The 22,740-nt window shown below is 45.1% G+C and overlaps 1 protein-coding gene across 1 annotated transcript in view; it reads right to left on the minus strand.

Annotated features, from left to right (window-relative positions):
• The window catches only part of atp6v1h (ATPase H+ transporting V1 subunit H), a 173,402-nt gene that overhangs the window by 117,569 nt on the left and 33,093 nt on the right, over positions 1-22,740 (minus strand). Inside the window, exons 5-6 of the mRNA XM_085993957.1 lie at positions 21,753-21,866; positions 11,301-11,405 (exon numbers count right to left, since the gene is read on the minus strand). Coding sequence (XP_085850083.1) covers positions 11,301-11,405; positions 21,753-21,866 — 219 coding nt within the window. The remainder of the gene's footprint in view (positions 1-11,300; positions 11,406-21,752; positions 21,867-22,740) is intronic.

Consider the following 22,740-nt stretch of genomic DNA (forward strand, 5'->3'; position numbering starts at 1 on the left):
GCCATTCTTTCATCATCGCTGGGTCAAAATTCTGGAACTCCCTCCCTAACAGCACTATGTCCTGAGGTTGTGGAAGACGCTATAAAAATGCAAGTCTTTCTTTCTTTTATGCCCACGATGTTCTACCTCGTCCAAAACTAGCTTAGAATTTCATAATTTTGAGATAAAATTAGGGAGCATTTAGAAACATTTTAAAGCAAAGACAATCTGCACATATTTTTTTTTTTTTTTTAAACAAGAGGGGAACAATTCGTCCCCTTAGCACCTCCAGTTAGCACCAGTAGATGGCGCTAATGGGGCACAGCGAATCCAACGTCATATGCCTAGCCCGCCCCCAATAGGGCTGCCAGTAAGAGGCATCGCCAGTTAGATCGGTAACGTCAGTGAGTGTGCAACGTTCACTGACCGCCCGATTTGCAAAATTGATTCTCGCCACTTATCTCAGTGCATGGAGTAAAGACGAAGAGGGAGAGCTGAAGTGAAGGACAAGGAAGCAAGGTCAAGGGACATTATTTAAAGGGATAATTAGTAATTACTCGCATCTGTCAGGTTAGTGCAGTTTCAGAGGTTTTGTGTTAGTTTCACCCACTGCAACAGTTTCATTCAGTAATTTCAAAGTTCTTTTGCATCAGGAGTCTTCTGGCAACTAAAAAGTAGCTACATATATTCTAAGATTCAAACTGCTACACTTGGTAACGTTAATGGGGGTTGTACTGGCACGCCACCTCACCCTTCGGGATCTATGGCAGAGGGAGCGTAGGCAGCGAGAAATACGGGAACATGTGCGCAGAGGGAGGAGGAGGGCCACCAGAGCTCTCAACAGGAGGCCTTACCCTCCAAGGATATTCAGAGAGCACTTCTCCTCGGTACTCGGTAAAATAATGGGACTCAAGGCAGATAAATCACCTGGACCTGATGGCTTACATCCTAGGGTCTTGAGGGAAGTGGCGGTAGGGATTGTGGATGCATTGGTAATAATTTTCCAAAACTCCCTGGACTCAGCAAAGGTCCCGGCAGACTGGAAAACTGCTAATGTAACACCCTTATTTAAAAAGGGCAGTAGACAGAAGGCCGGAAACTATAGACCAGTTAGCCTAACATCTGTGGTAGGTAAAATTTTGGAGTCCATTATTAAGGAGACAGTAACAGGACATTTGGATAATCATAATTTAATAGGACAAAGTCAGCATGGTTTTATGAAGGGGAAGTCATGTTTGACAAATTTGCTGGAGTTCTTTGAGGAAGTAACGTATAGGGTGGATAAAGGGGAACCAGTGGACGTAGTGTATTTAGACTTCCAAAAGGCATTTGACAAGGTGCCACACAAAAGATTATTGCTTAAGATAAAAAATCACGGGATTGGGGGTAATATTCTGGCATGGATAGAGGATTGGCTATCTAACAGAAGGCAGAGAGTTGGGATAAATGGTTCATTCTCAGACTGGCAATCAGTAACTAGTGGTGTTCCGCAGGGGTCAGTGCTGGGTCCCCAACTCTTTACAATCTATATTAACGATTTGGAGGAGGGGACCGAGTGTAACATATCAAAGTTTGCAGATGATACTAAGATGGGAGGGAAAGTAGTGAGTGAGGAGGACATAAAAAACCTGCAAGGGGACATAGACAGGCTAAGTGGGCAGAGATTTGGCAGATGGAATACAATACTGGAAAGTGAGGTTATGCACTTTGGCAGGAAAAATCGTAGAGCAAGTTATTACCTTAATGGCAAGAAATTGGAAAGTACTGAAGTACAAAGGGATCTGGGGGTCCTGGTGCACGAAACTCAAAAGGTTAGTATGCAGGTGCAGCAAGTGATTAAGAAGGCCAATGGAATGTTGGCTTTCATTGCTAGGGGGATAGAATATAAAAATAGGGAGGTATTGCTTCAGTTGTGCAAGGTATTGGTGAGACCGCACCTGGAATACTGCGTACAGTTTTAGTGTCCATACTTAAGAAAAGACATACTTGCTCTCGAGTCAGTACAAAGAAGGTTCACTCGGTTAATCCCGGGGATGAGGGGGTGGACATATGAGGAGAGGTTGAGTAGATTGGGACTCTACTCATTGGAGTTCAGAAGAATGAGAGGCGATCTTATTGAAACATATAAGATTGTGAAGGGGTTGGATCGGGTGGATGCGGGGAGGATGTTCCCGATGATGGGTGAAACTAGAACTAGGGGGCATAGTCTTAGAATAAGGGGCTGCTCTTTCAAAACTGAGATGAGGAGGAACTACTTCACTCAGAGGGTGGTAGGTCCATGGAATATGCTGCCCCAAAAAGCTGTAGAAGCTACATCATTACATAAATTTAAAACAGAAATAGACAGTTTCCTAGAAGTAAAGGGAATAAAGGGTTACGGGGAGCAGGCAGGAATTTGGACATGAGACTAGGTTCGGATCGGTCATGGCCCTGTGGGTAGCGGAGCGGGCCCAGGGGCCGTGTAGCCTGATCCTGCTCCTATTTCGTGTGTCTAATTCTGTTAGATTCAGGAGATGGCTCTGTGATAGTAGATTGGCGGTTAGGATCAGATCAGCCATGATCTTATTGAATGGCGGAGCAGGCTCGAGGGGCCGATTGGCCTACTCCTGCTCCATGTTCTTATGTTCTTCAATTAAAGCGAAGAGCAGTGTATTAGAAGGCTTCGCTTCACCAAGGAGGTGGTCACAGAACTCTGACAACCTGCAACTAGACCTCCAGCCTCAGACCTGGGTAACCATGGCTCTCCCAATGGCAGCCAAGGTCACAGTGGCCCTCAATTTCTTTGCCAGTGGATCCTTCCAGTCTGCAACAGGAGACATAGCGAACATCTCAGTTTGCTGTATCTGGGAGGTCACTGAGGCTCTCTACAGCAGAAGGGACTACATTGGCTTCCCGATCACTAAAGAGAAGCAGGACGAGCGTGCGTGTGGCTTTGCCAGGATAGTGGGCTTCCCCATGGTGCAGGGCGCCATCGACTGCACCCGCATGACTTTGCGGGCACCGCATAACAATCCTGAGATCTTTCATAACCGCAAAGGCTACCACTCACTTAATGTGCAGTTGGCGTGCGACTAGACAGCAAAATCTTAATGTTAATGCCCGCTATCCTGGCAGCAGCCTTCATCTTGCGCCAGACTGGTGTGCCAGCATTCTTCCAGCCACCACATCAAGCTCGAGAGTGACTGCTCAGAGACGAGGGCTATCTGCTCTCCACCTGGCTCATGACTTCCCTCCACAACCTCAACACTCATGCCCAGCACTCGTATAATGAGAGCTATGCTGCCACCAGGAACATTATCGAGCAGATCATCGGCTTATTGAAGCAACAGTTCTGCTGCCTTGAGCACTCTGAAAGAGCCCCCCAGTACTCGCCAAAGCGGGTGTCCCATTTCGTGGTGGTCTGCTGTATGCTCCACATCTTGGCCACCATGAGGGCACAACCCTTGCCAGCAGGGGTTGCGAGACCACCTCAGGAGGAGGTCGAGGCAGATGAGGACAAGGAGGTAGAGGACGAGGAGGGAGGGAGGAGGCATCGGCAAGACAATCGACCTTCTGGATGGGCTGTCTGTGACTGGATCAGACTCGGATTCACATGAATGAAACCCCAGACCTGCCATGAGCACGCCTGGTTCAGTCCTCCAGCTCCTTGCTCTGCTTCTGCTTGCCGAGAGTGAGGTGCTGCAGCCTCACTGAACCTCCCCTTTAAGAAGTAAAAAAGCCTGTGGCAATGAGTTGCGATTAGACTGCACACGATATTGGCCCACCCTTTAAGTCCAATGCCAATGAGCTTGGGTTTTAAGACCCGAGTTAGAACGCCAATCATCTTATTGAGCAGCGAGCACGAATTTTTCGTGCAGTTTAATGCATTTGCACCTGGCGCTAATTCTCCAACTTTTCTACTGACATTGCCCATTCCTTGGCTATAATGAATTTCTAGCCCAAGGGGTGCTAAATTGGGCTGTTTATTTTAAGGCATTGCTCAGTCACCCAATGCTCAGAAATGGGGTCAGAGATACTTGCGCACACTTCAGACGGGAAGCGCGCAGGATGCCAGCTTATTAAAGCTACTTGCGCGCGCACACTTAATGACCACCGGCAGCATGCAGAGCAGGCAGATCATGGCGCGAATCAGTGTGCAATGCCGATTTGATGCCAGCGCTGCCATTTTCCAACTGCACTCAGGCCAACTCCATCTTAACCTCACGCACGACATTAAACGGAATGAAGGAACTGCCAACAGGGCTATTAAGGGATCACAAACTACTTACAGGTTAATTGCTGGATTATTTCCTCTGGCTGCTGGTGCAATTGTGTGTGTTTTTGGAGCTTTCTTCTACTTGGCTAAAGTGTGAATAGTCTACAGGGAGTGGTCTGGCTGATGCTGAAGTACTTTATTGTTCATTTAACAGGTTGTGCTGAAACAAGTTGCTTCCAGACATGGACGGCCTGGTAGGGCGTTCTCTGAATTGAACATGACTGGGAGAATGTACAGAGGCCACACAGAGCAGGACAAGCTGCTAGAAGAGGGAGGGGGAGGAGGAGGAGGGAGGAGGCCATATCTACCAAGCATCTTTAGGGAGCAATTCTCTTACCTCAACTTCAGTGAGGACGAATGCTTGAGATGTCTTTGCTTCACAAAATAGATCGGGACTGAAATCTGCCAACTGCAGTAGCCACAATTGCAACCTCAAAGCAGACCAAGGACAGCATTACCTGTGGCTCTCAAGGTGACCATGGCTCTTAACTTGTGTGTCTGGCTCCTTCCAGACTGCTGCTGGAGATATAAGCAACATTTCTCAGTTTGCAGTGCACTGTTGCATAAAAGGAGGTCACAGAGGCTCTCTACAGACAAACAGTTTAATCCCATTCCCTCTTGCCAGGGACAAGCAGGTGGAGCAAGCACAAGGGTTTGCACGCTTCCCCATGGTGCAGGGTGCCATTGGCTGCATACACATTTCTCATGAGATGCACGCAAGACACTTAACCATTTTCATAACCCGGAAGGGATTTCAATCCCTCAATATGCAGCTGGTGCGCGACCACAAGGAGTGCTCGTGCAGACAAAGGCAGGTGAATGGCAGCAGTCACGATTCCTTCATTCTGTGGCAGTCTGCTGTACATCTGTATTTGACCCACCAGGGCAAGTGAAAGGCTGGCTACTGGCGACGAGGGCTATCCACTCATCCTTCCCAATATCTATCAGGCAAGAAGCTGAAGAGCAGGAGGAAGAGTAAGGGAGGCTACATCGTAGACAGCCCCTTTCTGCCCGAGCTCTATATGATAAAATAATTCATGATACCAGTAACCTCAACCACACCTCCCCATTCACCAACAATCCCACACTCCTTATCTTTCCTCTATCACTGACCATCACACCATCCTCTTTCCAACAATACACAAATTAAAAACCAGTAGAAAATACATTCCAATTCAATTTTATAAAATCACTTTACATAATGCGTACAAAAATAAACTACTCTCACTTGTGCATTCCCTTAGTGCCCATCTTCCATATCCCTTTGCCCATCCTAATGCTCCTACGAGGTGCTGCCCCAATGGCTGCATCATGGATGATGGAAGGCTGCTGACCTTCAATTGAGGAGACTGCAGATGGCCTTGGAGGACGACCTCGAGCAGCTCTGGGCCCAGCTTCAGACAGCAGCATCTCGGCCTGGGATGCAGCAGTCTGGGCTGGCTGACAGGCAACAGCAAGGACATGGACGGAGTGGCAAGAGCAGGAGCAGGAATGCAGTCATCCAGAAAGAGGACAGCAGGTTCATGCTCCATGGAGCCACTACCACTCTCCCGAGGTGGTGCCTCAACAATTCTACTGATCTGCTGGAGAACAGATTGATGGACTGCTGTGATAACCTGGAAACCCCTTTGAATAGTAGTATCCAGAGCCATGATGGCAGCAGTCTGAGCTTGTAAGACAGCAGTCTAAACTTCCACTACAGCACTCAGACCTCTGATGGAAGCTTAGTCCTGCAATGGAAGCTGTGATTCGGCCACCTGACGCTGCATCATGGTGGGTTCCACAAGTGTGCTGATGGAGGTGACCACCCATTCCATGTTGGAAAGGATGGGCTCCAAGCTCTGCGCAAAGCCCTGTGCCAAGTTGGTGCTAGACTCCTCCATGCTCGACATTGTGCACAGGCTTTCTAGTGCACCAAATATTTGGTTATGTACACCCATCAACTTTCTTCTGTAGCCTGGCCCATCGAAGACCTCATCTGACTCCTCTGCAGCAGAACTAGTACACGACCACACTATCCTTTGCCCCCCCCGCCCTGGCTCCTGTGCACTTGTGCCCGGTGTCTCACCACAGATCCCTCCTCTATCCTAGCCTCTAAAATAAACGCAGTGTCAGTCTCTGAACTGGTGGCTGCGAGTGCAAGATCAAGTGATGGTGTCGCTTCATCTTCACTGTCTTACTCCTCCTGAGTATCTTGGGTATCTGAAATGAAAAAGGGTTGGGCTGTTGAGAGGAGAAAGTAAAAAGTGCATGGTTACACCATTGTAGCTTGCGAGTCAGGAGAGATTGTGGGATGAGGCAGAAGTGGGAAGAAAGGAGGATTAGTTATACAGATACCCTCATCATCGCTCGCTCCAGCCCCGCCCCTTCCCTTGATGGCCACCACCGTCTCCTCCATGGGGATTAAAATGTGCAGGTGCACTTTTCCTCCTCCAATTCTTCCCTGCTGCCTCCCGCTATGTGCCAGCTTCTCCTGCAAGAAAGAAGGAAATGTGTCAGTGAGTGTTCAGCAATATGTTTGGGTGATGTGGCTGCTGAATTGCTGCCAGTGTATGCGAGCTGTGAGTGCAGGGCTTGCAATAGTGCCAAGTGTGAGAGGGTGAAGCAAAGCATATGAATTGAAGGGTTGAGAACTGATTGATAAGAGATTGTTGGTAGGTGGGTGATGGTGTAGTGAATTGAGCAGCGGATGAGGCTAGTGATGCAGTTGGTAGGGTATGCCATTTGAAGATTAACTTACTCACCATGACAACTCATGTCAGATCGTTAAACCTCTCCTGCACTGCCATCCATGGTCTTGGAGCAACACGCCTGGCATTGACTTCCGCCACTAATTGCTCCCATTGCCACCTGAGCATACGTCGGGACGGCCTCCTGCCTCCTTGCAAGATACTCTCCTCTCCACCTCTTCTACCAAGACCTTCAGCGCATTGTCAGAAAACCTTGGTGCTCACTCTTTTGCATGTTCAGCCATTCCTCAAAAGTATCACAGCCTAGATTCAATTCCAAAACACTCCCACCACTTCTTGCAGCCTCAATCCCCTTTAAGAGGCGCAGGCGGTCTTTATGTAGAGCAAGCCACTCGCGATATCGGGCCCCCTGCTGATGCGTGCAGCCAATGAACAGTACAGGAAGCACTGGCTACATGCAGGCATCATTTTAAAACAGCAGGCAACACAAATTTAACGTGCTGCCTGCATTGCAATGCACAGGCGCAGGTTAATTGTGTACCGCAATCCCCACACCCGTTTTCGGGGGTTAGCCAATTTAACCCCAAAGATTTGTTAATGCAAATTTTGTTTGACAAATTTAGGAGTATTTTTGAAAAAATTGGATAGAATAAAAGGGAATGAAGTAGGTGCAGTGTATGTGTATTTTCAGAAGGTGTCTTGCATGAGACATGTTCGAAAAATTCAGTCATATGGTTGAAGAGGAAATGTAGCAGCTTGGATAGAAAGTTATTTGATGCAAGGAAACAGAGTAAATAGATGTTGTTTGAACGGAGAAAGGTTGGATGTTCTCGGTATGTAGATAAATTGTACACGAGCATTGGGTGGACAATCTTAAAATTTCCCATTAACACAAAAGTAGGGGGTTTGTGAAACAGCAAGGATGATTGCAAAAGACTATAGGAAAATTTAGGCTTGCAAAAAATGTTAGCAAAATGGGCAGATGCAATTTAATGTGGATAAGTGACAATTCATTTTGGGAGGAAAAGGGAATGGGAGTATAGATAAGGAGAGAGAGTTTAGAGCAAAAATTTGTTTTAAGAGGCGTATGGTAAAGGGGAAAATAAAAAACAATGAGAAATATTAGTAGCATAGAATGGTAGCAAAAAGGAAGCAAGTGTGAAAGATGATTGGTGGTCAATATAAAAAAGGTAAATAGAAAGGGCTTTTATAAGCACAGAAGAGAAAGGATAGTTAAAAGGGAAGGTACCATTTAGAGACAGAATACTTGGGAGTAAGGAAACGGCATAGATGTTTAATAAATATTGTCTCAATTGTTTCGCGAGAAAGGTGAAACTGAGACTGTAGGAGTACCCAAGAAGAAAATGGAAAAAGCCACCACTGGAGATCAATTTCAAACAGACTACTAAAGAAACTTAATAGGACTAAAAGTATGCATCCAAGAATACTGAAAGAGACTGGAGAAGAAACAGCAGAGGCACTAACCATAATTTTCCAAAAAATCCTTAGAAAGAGGAATTGTGTCAAGGACTAGAGTGGCATATGTTCAAGAAAGGAGAAAGTGATATGCCGGAAAATTGCAGACCAATTAGTCTTGCCTTGATTATAGGTAAACTTCTAAAGTCCATATTTTGGACGAATCAGGAATGGTCAGCATAGATTTGTGAATGGTACTATGTTCAAATAATCAAATTTATTTTTGAGAAAATCAATGCATGTTAAAGAAAACAGTGGATGTTGTATATATGGAGTTTTTGAACTGCAGTCACGATTGTAATATAGGAAACACGGCAGCCAATTTTTGTACACAGAAAGGTCTCTCAAACAGCAATGACCAAATAATCTGTTTTAGTGATGTTGGTTGAGGGGTGCTGAAGAATATATATTTGCTTTTGCAGTTTTTCTATGAAGCCAAGGCAGAATGGTCAATGCAAGCATTATGGGTAGGATAAAGCATAGCAACATGGGTAAAGTTAGTTAGCCTAAGAAAGCAGTGTGCACTCCTGCACATAGCCTTTCTGAAGCCTGTAACCTCAGGATAATACATCTTGAGCAAAGCAGACAGAAAGGAGAAATTTATTATAAATAGGGAAGTATTTCGGCATGGACATGTGTAATGGAAGGTGGTTGACCACCGTCTAGAAAAGATAATTTTGGCACTGGAACAGGATCTGATAAAGATGAGGCCCCTATGGTTGCGCATGTGCAGCAATCGGTTTGATGACCTAAGTCATATGACCCAAGGGTCACAAGCTAAAACTTGATGACGCAAGTGGCGTGATGTATTTATAACTTTTAAAATTCTATGGGCAATGAAATGACGATAAAGAGGAACAAATAAGTAGACTTGCTATTTGTTACTTCGGGAGTATGGGAGACAGCATCCAAATGAAACCGAGTGTCCCAAGCATGCAAAGCTGTAGTCAACTACTTAATTTCGGCTTTGTAAGAATACATTATTTACTGTAAAAGTTTGCTGCAACTTGACCAAACTTAAAAGTTGACCAAATTTAATGTACCAGCATTCCTCGAGAGGCCAACAGACTTTCTGCTGAACAAATATAAAATAAACTGCTGCGACTTTGAACTGTGAAGGCTGCAAGCTGTTAATCAGATAAGGAAGCGACAGACCCTGAGCAGAAACAAACTGTTGGGCGTTACAAAGACAGGAATATCTTCAGGCAAATGGTATGAACGGCCTTGGGGCCCACTGATTAGCTGACCACTGATGAGAAGTGAAAAACAACTACTGACCATTTATCACACAGTTTGGGACACATCCGCATTGAGGGGCCTTGTCCAGGTTTTTAGGGTATAAGAGATGCTGTTTTAAAACACTCGGGGCTGCTGCAGTCGGGGCAACTTGGTCAGCTGCCAGATAAAGTTGTACGTCTAGTCATTGCCGAACCGACCACTCGCTGGCGTTAGTATGTATGTGGTGTTTGCTTATGATCACTTGAGTTTAAAGTAAAGGAATGGATCTGTGTACGCTCAAGTATAATTGGGAATTGTTCTATGCAACAGTACTATTAGATGCTTACTGGTAATCTCTTGCTGACTTTAAAGAAAACTTTTCCCCGAAATCCTTGGGTTTGGTGTTGTCTGTTCCATGTTTCTCTCTCCACAGATGCTGCCTGACCTATTGAGTATTTCCAGCATTTTCTGTTTTTATTTCAGATTTCCAGCAGCTGCAGTATTTTGCTTTTGTCATAGCGAGAGGCAAGTTGAGCACAGCAATATTATTTTTGCTGGGATAAGGGTAGGCATTTTTGTAGAGTGACATGATTTTCACAGACTCAAGTGATAAAAACATTGATATATATGGCTTTCTCGTAGCCCTGATGGGCAAGGTCACTGCAGGCTTTCTTAAAAAGAGAACATTAGAAACTAGAAAAAGCTAAGAATTCCAACAAAGCTAATGTCAGTAAATTCTACACAAACAAAAAGGTACTTTGTCTTAATGATTATGCCTTTCTTTGGTGTGAAGTAAGAAATGAAGATCTTAAAATAATTTAGCACATTCTGCGGTGTAGAATCCACAGCAGATGACTTTTGCCATTTCATTCACTGACTGCATCTGCAGTATTTTTCAGCAATAGAATCAGTGTTGTTGGTACTAAGTAAGCTTAGTACACTAGTATCAGCTGTGGCTCAGTTGGTAGCACTCTTGCCTCGGAGTCAGAAAGTTGTGGGTTCAAGTCCCACTCGAGCTTTGAGCACAAAAATCTAGACTGACACTCCAGTGCAGTGCTGAGGGAGTGTTGCATTGTCAGAGGTGCAGTCGTTCGGATGCGACATTAAACCGAGGCCCCATCTGTTCTCTCTAGTGGACTTAAAAGATCCTATGACACTATTTTGAAGAGCAGGGGAGTTATCCCCGGTGTCCTAGCCAATATTCATCCCTCAATCAACATCTAAATCAGATTATCTGGTCATTATCACATTGCTGTTTGTGGGAACTTGCTATGCGCAAATTGGCTGCCACGTTTCCTACATTACAACAGTGACTACAGTTCAAAAAAGTACTTGATTGGCAGTAAAGCGCTTTGGAACGTCCAGTGGTCATGAAAGGTGCTATACAAATGCACGTCTTCTTTTTTATCCTTAAGCTATGAGGAAAATGACACTTAAGCCACTAATCTTTATAGAAACATAGAAAAATAGGAGCAGGAGTAGGCCATTCGGCCCTGCTCCACCATTCAATATAATCATGGCTGATCTGCTATCTCAATACCATATTCCCGCTCTCTCCCCATACTCCTTGATGCCTTGTGTCTAGTATACTTTACAGACTTTCTACTGGTAGTACTGAGGGCATTATTCCAAACATTGAGAATACCTAATTAGCCCAAGTAATACGGTTTTAAAAAAATTACCTGGGAACTCAGCTGAGTTTTGATCCAATTGAAATAGTAGTTCAGATCACTCCCTTCCATCAATTCACGCCCCCAAGCAGCAAGCTTTGCTATAATTCTTGCAGCCTGCGAGTATAAAATGCAAAATTTCAGTAACATTCACATTTGAAATCTACATAAATTTGTACCATCTCAAAACACATCTTTTCTTTTACATCTACATTTATTTTAGCAATTAAAGAAAAACCTGAAAATGCTAGAAACCAAACAGAAAATGATGGAAACACAGGCAAGTCAGAATCTGTGAAGACAACAGACAAATCAACTCGTCTATTTACTCCAGTAGCTTCATTTGTATTCATATACATCAACGCAACCACTTTTGTGATTATAATGATGATTTCAGATTTTTATTTACAAAAAAACTGAAATTATCACTAAGAGCAGCAGAGGGCTATTACTGACAACAGGGGAGAAAATGTAAAAGCAAGTCTCACAGCAAGACTGTATTCATACAGGATAGTCATGTGGCCTCGGGGATATCCCCCCCCCCCCACCCAAAAAGTCATTTTTTCCTCCACTGAATGCAGAGGTTGAAGAAAATAAATACAGTTTTTATTTCAAGAACTTAGGGCCAACATTTGCAATCGGAGGCTTCGCGGCAAAATTTCTACGAAAGCACCTGGTGGCCCGGGAAGAATGGCGGCTTGCACTCCTGGGCCTCTCTGGGTGCCCCACATATCCCAGGGACGCCTGCGGTTCGTAGGCACCCCTGGGATCACGTGGGCCGGCCCAATCAATAAGAGAAAATCCCCCTTCATACTTTTGACAGGAATTGTCAAAAGAATGAATGAATGGGGATCACTTAAAAAATTTAAGTTACATATTTAAAATTAACTAAAATGCCATTTAATATACTGAACAAAAATTTAATTTTTTGAAAAAAATTAAATGTTTTTACGGGGCTAAAAATAAACTTACATTTTTGAAGAATATTTTTAATTTATAAATGAGTGATAACATTTTCTTTTTTTTTTTTTAAAACTCTTATGCTGGTAAAAGCAGCAAATAGTTCTGCTTCCAATGCTAACCTCTCCAATGAAATACAAATGTAAAGATATTATATAAAATAATCTTATGTTCCATATAATGTGAAGATTTACATCAGTCATAAAAAAAACCTAGGAATGATAAATGACGAACTAGAAGAAATTGTCTTCCTTTTTCCTCAACCGAGGATTCCCCTCTACTGTGGTTAACACGGCCCTTGACCGTGTCCATTCTATTTCCCGCACTTCTGCTCTCACCCCTTCCTCCCAGAACCACGATAGGGTTCCCCTGGTCCTCACCTTTCACCCCACCAGCCTCCACATTCAACGGATCATCCTCCGCCATTTCCGCCACCTCCAACATGATCCCACCAACAAACACATCTTCCCCTCACCTCCCCTTTCAGCATTCCGAAGGGACTGCTCCCTGCGAGACACCCTGGTCCACTCCTCAATCACCCCCAACAGCCCTTCTCCTTCACCTGGCACCTTCCCGTACAAGCGCAGGAGATGCAACACATGCCCTTTTACCTCCTCCCTTCCCACTGTCCAGGGCCCCAAACACCCCTTCCAGGTGAAACAGCGATTTACTTGTACTTCTTGCAATTTAATACACTGTATTCGCTGCTCACGATGCAGTCTCCTCTACATTGGGGAGACCAAACGCAGATTGGGCGACCGCTTTGCGAAACACCTCCGTTCAGTCCGTAAGGGTGACCCTGGGCTTCCGGTCACCTGTCACTAATTCTCCACTTCACTCCCACTCCTCGGCCTATTACATTGTTCCAATGAAGCTCAACGTAAGCTCAAGGAACAGCACCTCATCTTTCGATTAGGCACTTTACAGCCTTCCAGACTCAATATCGAGTTCAACAATTTCAGATAATATTCCCTGCCCCCATTTTTCATGCAGTAGGATTTTGCCATTCCCATTTGCAACATTTTCACAGTATGTTCTTTCCAATTCTTTCCTCCCCTCCTAACACCACCCCCCCCTTGCCTGCTGAGTATTTCCAGCAATTTCTGTTGTTATTTAAGAAATTGGGCACTATTGTCATTATCTCAAAAGACTAAATGTAAAATCAAAGGAAAAGCAATCTGGAACAAAATTGGGAGAGGTGGAGAACAAAAGCAACATGCAAACTTTTTTTTAAAAATGTGTGTGAAAGCCAAGTCTTAAGAAAAAAATCCAGAGATAATAAAGAATTCAATCTATTTGACCATGAGCAGGCTTTCACAAGCAGTTTGCTTTTAGGTTGTCAATTAGAAATCAGAAATACTGTAGTTTAATCTCTGCTCTTTCCAAAAAGCACTGTTCACCGTAACTAAATCTACCTACAAACAATTTTGGCCACTCAGGCCAACAATGGAAAAAACTGGCATCATTTTAGAAATCCAATAGATGTGTAACCTTGCCATTAAAGCTAGCAGTACCAACTTCCTCCTCAGACAGGAGGGCACTTTGTAATGAATACCACTGAAGAGATTTTCAAATTACAAGGGGAAAGTCAGAGAAAAGATCAATGGCCCAGAAATTCGGGTCTCCACGGGTGAGTACGCACGGGGTACTCATCCGTAAGCCCAATGGAAGTGCTGGTTTCCTGCATGCACTGCGCATGCGCAGGAAACCAGCACTTCTGAACCCCTTCTTTCAGGGGAACGGAAGTCGAACGCGTGCGCATCGAACTTACGTTTTTTTTTGTTTTTTTTTTTGGCAGGTTTTCCCGGGAGGGTAAGTCTCTGGAAATTAGACATGTAAAAAGCAGTCGCAAGGCCTGCTTTTTACAAGGTAAGTGGTGAACTAATTAAAATTAAAACATTTTTTCCACAGGTTTATTATTTTTAAATACTTTAAAGAAAGGTAAGTTTATTTTAGCCCCGTTAGAAAATGTAATTAATTTTTTCAAAAGTTTAAATTATTGTTTAAAATAGTTATTTCATGTAATTTATAGTTTATTTTAAAAATGGGATGGTTTTTAAAAAATTTATTTGAAGATTTAGTGATGTTTTGGGGCTTGTAGTATTTATAGGTTTGACAGCTCTTCCTGTCAAACTTATGAATGAAGCATTCCCTGCTACCATTGGTTCTCCATGGCCCACGTGATCCCAGGGGACGCATCGAACTAACTGCGCCCCTGGGATACGCAAGCACTGCGCGCCGGCAGTTGGAGCAGGCCCAGGATTGCAATTCCCCGGGGGCCCGCAGCTCAACGGCCGGCATGCTAAGTAAGTGCAGGTCGGGGGCTTGCACCCGTGGGAAGCCCCTGACCCGAATTTCTGGGCCAATAGGTGAAGAACGCTCACATCCCCTGCACTTCCCCCTCACCACTGACCTTAAAAATGCCTTAAAGGGGTGATAAAATGGCTCAAACTGGAGGACATAGGGGTATTCAGCGGCATTGGCATTATAAGATGGTAAAGTCTTCAAATCAAACATACTGAGATAGCAATTTACCCCTACCTTGTCCCCACCTGAAAAAATGTGCAACACTCCATCTACAGCACAGTGGGCCTGCTCACAGGAAGGTGAACTGTTCTGGAAACCATTTATAAACAAGGCTCTTATGAACAAAAGTTCCCATAAGGGCTCTAGCTGGGGATTTAACTGGGCGACAGTGCAGTGTGCTATCACTGATCAGTGGACGATAAGCGTGAAACAATGAGCACACTTTGTCCAAGAAAAGTGACATTTTGTGAAAACCAAGTGTCAACGTCAAGCTAAAAAAGAGTGGCCTAGAAATTCATCTCAGTGATGCAAAACGTGTAGCATCAAATCAGCCGCCCGTTATACACAGTGCTTGATATTCCGTTCCAATGGCGCGGTGTATAATGGGTGGCCGATCCAATAACACCAGTTTTGTGCCACCGCCTGAGACAAATGTCTAGGCCAGTGCCTTGTAGTGCAAACGGACCTCATTGATGTTGGATTGGAGATACTTTTCTGGATTTCTCCGATTCATACATCGCAATATTTATGAGGTCATCCAAAACTCGGCTGCCCATGTCCTATCTTGCACCAAGTCCCGTTCACCCATCACCCCTGTACTCACTGACCTACATTGGTTCCCGCTTAAGCAATGCCTCGATTTCAGAATTCCCATCCTTGTTTTCAAATCCCTCCATGGCCTCGCCCCTCCCCATCTCCAATTTCCTCCAACCCCACAACCACCACCCGAGATATCTGCACTCCTCTAAATCTGCCCTCTTGAGCATCCCGGATTATTTTTATTTTTTTTATTCATTGATGGGATGTGGGCGTCGCTGGCTAGGCCTGCATTTAGTGCCCATCCCTAATTGCCCTGGAGAAGATGGTGGTGAGCCGCCTTCTTGAACCGCTGCAGTCCATATGGTGTAGGTACACCCACAATGCTGTTAGGAAGGGAGTTCCAGGATTTTGGCCCAGCGACAGTGAAGGAACGCCGATACAGGTCCAAGTCAGGATGGTGTGTGGCTTGGAGGGGAACTTGTAGGTGGTGATGTTCCCATGCGTCTGCTGCCCTTGTCCTTCTAAGTGGTAGAGGTCGCGGGTTTGGAAGGTGTTGTTGAAGGAGCTTTGGCGAGTTGCTGCAGTGCATCTTGTAGATGGTACACACTGCAGCCAGTGCGCCGGTGGTGGAGGGAGTGAATGTTGAAGGTGGTGGATGGAGTGCCAATCAAGCGGGCTGCTTTATCCTGAATGGTGTCGAGCTTCTTGGGTGTTGTTGGAGCTGCACTCATCCAGGCAAGTGGAGAGTATTCCATCACACTCCTGACTTGTGCCTTGTAGATGGTGGAAAGGCTTTGGGGAGCCAGGAGGGGAGACACTCGCCGCAGAATTCCCAGCCTCTGGCCTGCTCTTGTAGCCACAGTATTTATATGGCTGGTCCAGTTCAGTTTCTGATCAATGGTAACCCCCAAGATGTTGATAGTGGGGGATTCAGCGATGGTAATGCCACTGAATGTCAAGGGGAGATGGTTAGAGTCTCGCTTGTTGAAGATGGTCATTGCCTGGCACTTGTGTGGTGCGAATGTTACTTGCCACTTGTCAGCCCAAGTCTGAATGTTGTCCAGGTCTTGCTGCATATGGACACGGACTACGTCAGTATCTGAAGAGTCTCGAATGGTGTTGAACAGTGTGCAATCATCAGCGAACATCCCCACTTCTGGCCTTATGATGGAGGGAAGGTCATTGATGAAACAGCTGAAGATGGTTGGGCCTAGGACACTGCCCTGAGGAACTCCTGCAGTGATGTCATGTGATTGGGATGAATGACCTCCAACAACCACAGCCAACTTCCTTTGTGCTAGGTATGATTCCAACCAATGGAGAGTTTTCCCCTGGATTCCCATTGACTTCAGTTTTGCTAGGGCTCCTTGATGCCACACTCGATCAAATGCTGCCTTGATGTCAAGGGCAGTCACTCTCACCTCACCTCTGGAATTCAGCTCTTTTGTCCATGTTTGGACCAAGGCTGTAATGAGGTCAGGAGCCGAGTGGCCCTGGCGGAACCCAAACTGGGCGTCAGTTAGCAGGTTATTGCTGAGTAAGTGCCGCTTGATAGCACTGTCGACGACACCTTCCATCACTTTGCTGATCAAATCGCTCAACCATTGGTGGCCATGCCTTCTGTTGCCTAGGCCCCAATCTCTGGAAATCCCTCCCTAAACCCCTCTGCCTGTCTTTCCTCCTTTAGGACGCTCCTTAAAATCTACCTCTTTGACCAAGCTTTTTGGTCATCTGCCCTAATTTCCTCTTATGCGGCTTGGAGTCAATTTTTTTGTCTTACAATACTCCAGTGAAGCACCTTGGGACGTTTTACTACGTTAAAGGCGCTATATAAATACAAGTTGTTGTTGAAGTTTGGATCTGCAAGTCAGTTTTCCAACTGCACCACGTAAATTATCTGTAACAGAGCCTTTTCATCTACACCTTTCAATTCACATGAAGGTGTTTTTGAAGAATATAAAGTAACATGAACAAAACATGCAGCTTTTCTGGTTGGGTACAATTTGTTCAACAGCAGCAGCTAACAGCAATTCTGAATACTGCAGTTCAGTACACCCCTAGTCTGCAAAACTTTGGAATGTGGGTGGAGGTCCAGGAAAATGGAGTACTCCATTACTATCTTAGTCATCTGCAGAAATCTAGACCGTATAATAAGTGAATGCGGCCTTCTCCTCCACTGGGACCCTCAGGAAGGGGAGTTGCTACCATAGAGCACCCTTGGGTGACTAAATAGTAGACAGGAACAACAAACTTCTAGTGGAGATCCTAATAGCTTCCCATTAATGACCCTTTGCAGGGAAAAAAGTTCTTCTAACCGCCCTCTTTATGCATTTAGCTCTAATACTAAACTCATATCCCCTTATGATCAATTTACCAACCAGAGGAAATAATCTCATTATTGATTTTCTTGAAACCCAGCAAGGCCAGGGATGCGGAGGTTCTACTGAACTTAGCGGCAGGACCTCATCATGGTTTCCTGCCCGGCAGCCACCCAAACTGACAGACTGGCTGGCGGAAAAACTAGCGGCAGGATGCAGCAGCCAGGGACTGTTGGGGAAGGTCCCCGGCAATCGTAATCCCGGGGCAGGCGAGAGATCGAGGGTTAGAAGTTGCCGATTGCGGTGGGGGGGGGAAAAAAAGGCCGCAGTCAGCAGAAGGGAGGCCAAAGGTTTGCTTGAAAGGCCACGGGGAGCACTCCTGCTCCTCCTGGCCCACAAGGATTGCTATAAAAAAGCACTTACCTTTTTTAGCCGGCAGCTCTCGCCTCCCTGTCGCTGCTGCGTTGAGTTAGGGACGTATTCCCCATTTTTTTTTATATAAAAGAGTTTAACCACTCCCTCCCACACATTGTGGGAGAGTCAGTATCAACCCCAATATCTTTTCTATAATAAGTGGCCAAAACTGCACACAGCGCTCTATGGTCTAGCCAATATCTTAAATTAATTGCCATCTCCTTACTTTCCAGGGAGAGAGAGAGAGAGAGAGAGAGAGAGAGAGAGAGAGAGACATTTACTACTTTTTGGCCTTTTAGGGACTTATTTCTACTTGCATTACTGCTTTTAAAGATCTGTATGCCTGTAATTTCTTTGGTAATATTCTCAATGAGTGAAGGAACATTTAGGTCATATTTCTGCTCTGTTCTTTTCAGTCAATAAAAGTAATTCACTGGGATGTTCGGAGGACATGGTCAGGTGCTATATAAATTTAAGTCTGTTTTCGCTACAATGCACTACTTCACATTTATACATGGTGAACTGCATTTGCCAAATTTACAACTACCCTAACCAGTCTAGATCCTCCTCTCGGTGCTCTGCATTCTTCTCTATTATTTGCCTGGCCTCATAATTTGATGTCAGCAAATTATTTAATACATAGTTCCACTGTGCCCATATCATTTATGTATATGGATAAGAGAGGTTCCAACACAGATCCCTCGGGCACAGCCCCAGCTGGCTCTTGCTCCAAGAAACATCCATTTACTCCTTCTTTCTATCATTCAGCCAATCCCCTCTAGCTATGCTGCCACTTTAATACCATGGCCTAACTGTTTTTGCAAGTCTAAATATATTGCAACTACTGCATTCCCTTCATCTACATGCTTGGTAATTTCCTTAAACTGTTTGATTAAATTAGTGAAGCATGGCCAGTACGGTTCAAATCCATGCAGACTGCATCGATGGAAGTACAGACAAATCGACTTGACAAATGGTCCACAAACCCAAATCATCTGGTTTGTTCTCTCCACAAATGCTGCCTGACCTGCTGGGTGTTTCCAGCATTTTCTGCTTTCATTTCTATACTAATGAAAAGTTGACAAAGTACTGAACAGCATCCCAGTTGATCAGAGGAGTTTTTACTTTTAATGCAACATGCTCTAATCAGCAAGATTGAAGGGGGGAGAAATTGGGTGAGTAGCGCCACCTGTTGGCGCCTAAAGAGGCAGGCAGTGGCTGTAGCGCCACTGGCTGCGCCTCCCGCGATATTCAGGAGGGGCGCTAATGGTGGCGTTAGCCTGTTGCGCTGCGCCGCCACCGATGGCGTCATTGGTGTGCGCAGCGCCCCATTCGCGATATTTGGTAGCGAACGCCGCAGTTGCGCCGTTCGCTACCCGCGCCCAGTTCACGGGGCCTTACTGTGCCGGCAGCGGCGCAAGTTAAGGTGGAGGTGCGGGGCGGCCGCTTTTTCGGCGGCCGCCTGCCAGCACCTCCGTCCGCCCCCCCCCCCCGCGGCATTGCCTGCTGTTTCCCAAGAGCCCGGCACTTCTCCTTGGTGCCGGGCTCATTTGCCGGCACTCGCGAGCGGGGATCGCGCTGTTGCCGGCACCTCCCCCTTAACAGTGGGAGGAAGGCCTGCAGTACCGCAGCGTGCCGTGCCTCAGCGTGTGGCGCTGCGGCACGTTGCGCTACAATAATCAGTTTCAGCGCCCTAAGAGGGACGCGGAGCGCCTCGAGCCTCGCCCAGTGTCCCTCGAGGGGCACTGAAACTGAATTTCTGGCGATCGGTATTACTCCGATCGCTGCGCTAAATCCTGCGCTCAGGCAACTTTTGCGCTACTTTGGCGCCCCAACCCAATTTCTAGGCCAAGAGGTTTTACTTCCTGTGTGTTTTGTTTGACTTGCAAATTTAATGGTGCTGGAGCTGTTGGACTGAATTGTCAACTGAATTCAATCTCCTCCGTGTGGGTAGGGGCTTGCATTCGCTGACTGGCTAACTCCCATAATTCTGCTTCTTCTGTTTTAAAGATTGCCTATGGCAGTTTTGACTAAGAATTAAGAGTACAGGTGCACCAAGAGGAAAAAAACTTTTCAGGTTTTTTCTCACTCAACCATTTCACATAATTTGGTTTGTAAAGCCAAAGGAAATTTGAGCAATTTTCACATCCATCTGCAACAGAGAATGAAGTGGTAACAGGTGAAAATCGGGAGGCAAAAATTGGTTCACTCCCTCTTTGGGGCAATAACTTTGCTACTTTTAGCACCCCGAAAGTTATTGCCCCAGCGCCCAAAATTGAATGGTAGCACCCCAAGCGCCCCCTCCCTCTTGGGGTGCTCCAATTCAATATCGCAGCGCTACGTGCAGCAGCGCCACGTAGCACCACAGTACTGCAGGCCTCCCTCCCCTGATTAAAGGGGAGGGGGCCTAGCGCAGCATGCACCAGAGCTCTGTTGGGCCACCAGGGAGCGGGGTGCCAGCAAAAGAGCCCGGCACTCAAGGAAGGACAGGCTGACAGATTGCGGCCAGCACCCTGCAGCAGCAGGCCAGAGGGGGCAGGTGCTGGCAGGCGGCCCAAAAAAATTCACCCGGCACCTGCCCTTTAATTATCGCCACCCTGGCCACAAAAACACTCCCTTGACCCTGTTGGACACGGCGTCCAGTGGCAGGTCAGGGGGCGCGAGCCAAGTTTGCAAGCAGGGCGCTACGCACGGCGCTAATGGGAGACACAAAGCAACCTAATTTTTCCCCCCAGGTCTTTTCAGTCATTACCTTAGTGAATCTCTGCAAGCTTACTTTCGAATTGCAGCTAGCAGCGCAAGATGCACATTGGGAGCCAGTGCCATTAGCAGGGGTCTTCCAAGGAACTCTGTTTAAGAAGCTTTCAATCCAAGGGACTAAGTAGAGGTACAAAGACTGAAAAACCCAAAACCCTCCTCCTCATATGAATTGCCCAAGTATCTTGGGTATTTTTGCTCTGCGTTTATTTAAATCAGCTGATATCAAGAGCTACATACTTTTTCTCCCACGCCCCTGCAATTTATTTTAATAAAATAGCAATTTTGTGGCATATGGACAGATTTTTCCTTAAAGTTATGGTTGGCCCAAGCGCAGAGCAGATTCAAATTAGCCAAGCCGAGTTCCCATGTGTGCAGTCTACAACTGAAAGGGAACACAATTATATTAAAAAAAATAAAAACCATTTGACATTAGTAACAGTGACTACATATTATAAACCTTCTTCAAAACACTAAGCTATAGGACCGGACAGTAGAAACTAGGAAATTCTAATTCTAGGAGCAGAGAACCTTCCTAATGGTGATGAGCAAAATTAACCAGAGCTATTGCCGTGTTAATGGGACTTTATACTAAACAGGATATCACATCCATCACCACCCAGCATAATATTATGAACAGAATTTTCATGACCATGCTTAGCATGTGATTTCCCAAAACCAAATCAAGCTTTGCCAAGTCCCTACAGTTTGTGTTGGACGATTGCTCAAATGAAAAAAAGCTTTGAGGCAGCGTGGCTAAGCTGGGGTAGTGCAAGGACTCCATTTTGATATGCTATCTTACAGCAGCAAGGAGATATAAGAGCTCAATCCATATAAATCCATGAGAGAGATGAGATCAACTCATAATTAATAAGTTCTTAACCCGCTGTATTGTTACTTGGAATTTTTTTGATAGCAGTTACAATGCAACAAAACACTCTTTACTCACCATATGAACAGTAAATAGATCCTGTCGATTTAACATCGGTAAAAAGTAGGACCAGGCAGTGTTCTTGGTTTTTTTGGCATAATCAAAGAAAATGTTGACTCGTTGGTGGTTTTCCTATTTTAAGCAAACACTATATATCAATATACATATATATAACATTTACTCTCAAAAAGCTAAAATGAAAACTATGATTTAACCATAAACATTTTCTTTAGTACTGATAATATATAAAAACCAACTTGCAATACCCATGGCTGAAAAGTTAGCAATTATACTTGAGTCTCAATTTTATATACCCACTTCCACACTAATATCAGATCAAAAGGACCTCCCCATGCTGCCAAACACCAGCAGCCCACTCCAGTACTGTCAAACTCCAGGATCCTGCCCCCAATTCTGCACAAACCCCAGGACCATCCTCCAGTGTTACCAAAACTCAGGACTGCAGCTAAACCCAATTTCCCTTCTCCAGCACTGCTAAATACCAAATATCTACATTCAGGTTGTGCATCTTCAATACCATCTCAGCTGTATTCTCAGCTTTAGAAATGGTAAAGCATCAAAATGAAATGCATATAAAAAGGATACATATATATAAAATAGATATGGGCACTCATTTACATTTTTCACAGAATAATGGACAGAGTTATGAAATTCAATTGCCAAAGCACCAGTTTAAAAAAATCTCGGAATGCATTTAAAAATAAATAAATGAGACTTTAGACATAGCAAATCTGTGGTCCTGATTTTTTTTTTTTTTTTAAAAACACCTTCGGACTTCACCATGAGCAATTCTACGAGGAGATCTACAAGTATACTGTAAATATCTAATTATCATAGCAGTTCTGGTATGGTCAATCTCAATTATTCCTAGTGGTACAGCCCTTGAGCAGATTTAAGTGTGTGGCAAGCCTACAAGTACCATAGTTGAATATTCCAATACACTTCTGGCCAGCCTCGCACATTCTACCCTCCATAAACTCTGCTG

Source organism: Somniosus microcephalus, chromosome 7 (assembly GCF_052327205.1).
Source record: "Somniosus microcephalus isolate GS21.2 chromosome 7, FLI_Smic_1.0, whole genome shotgun sequence".
Classification (NCBI taxonomy): Eukaryota; Metazoa; Chordata; class Chondrichthyes; order Squaliformes; family Somniosidae; genus Somniosus; species Somniosus microcephalus.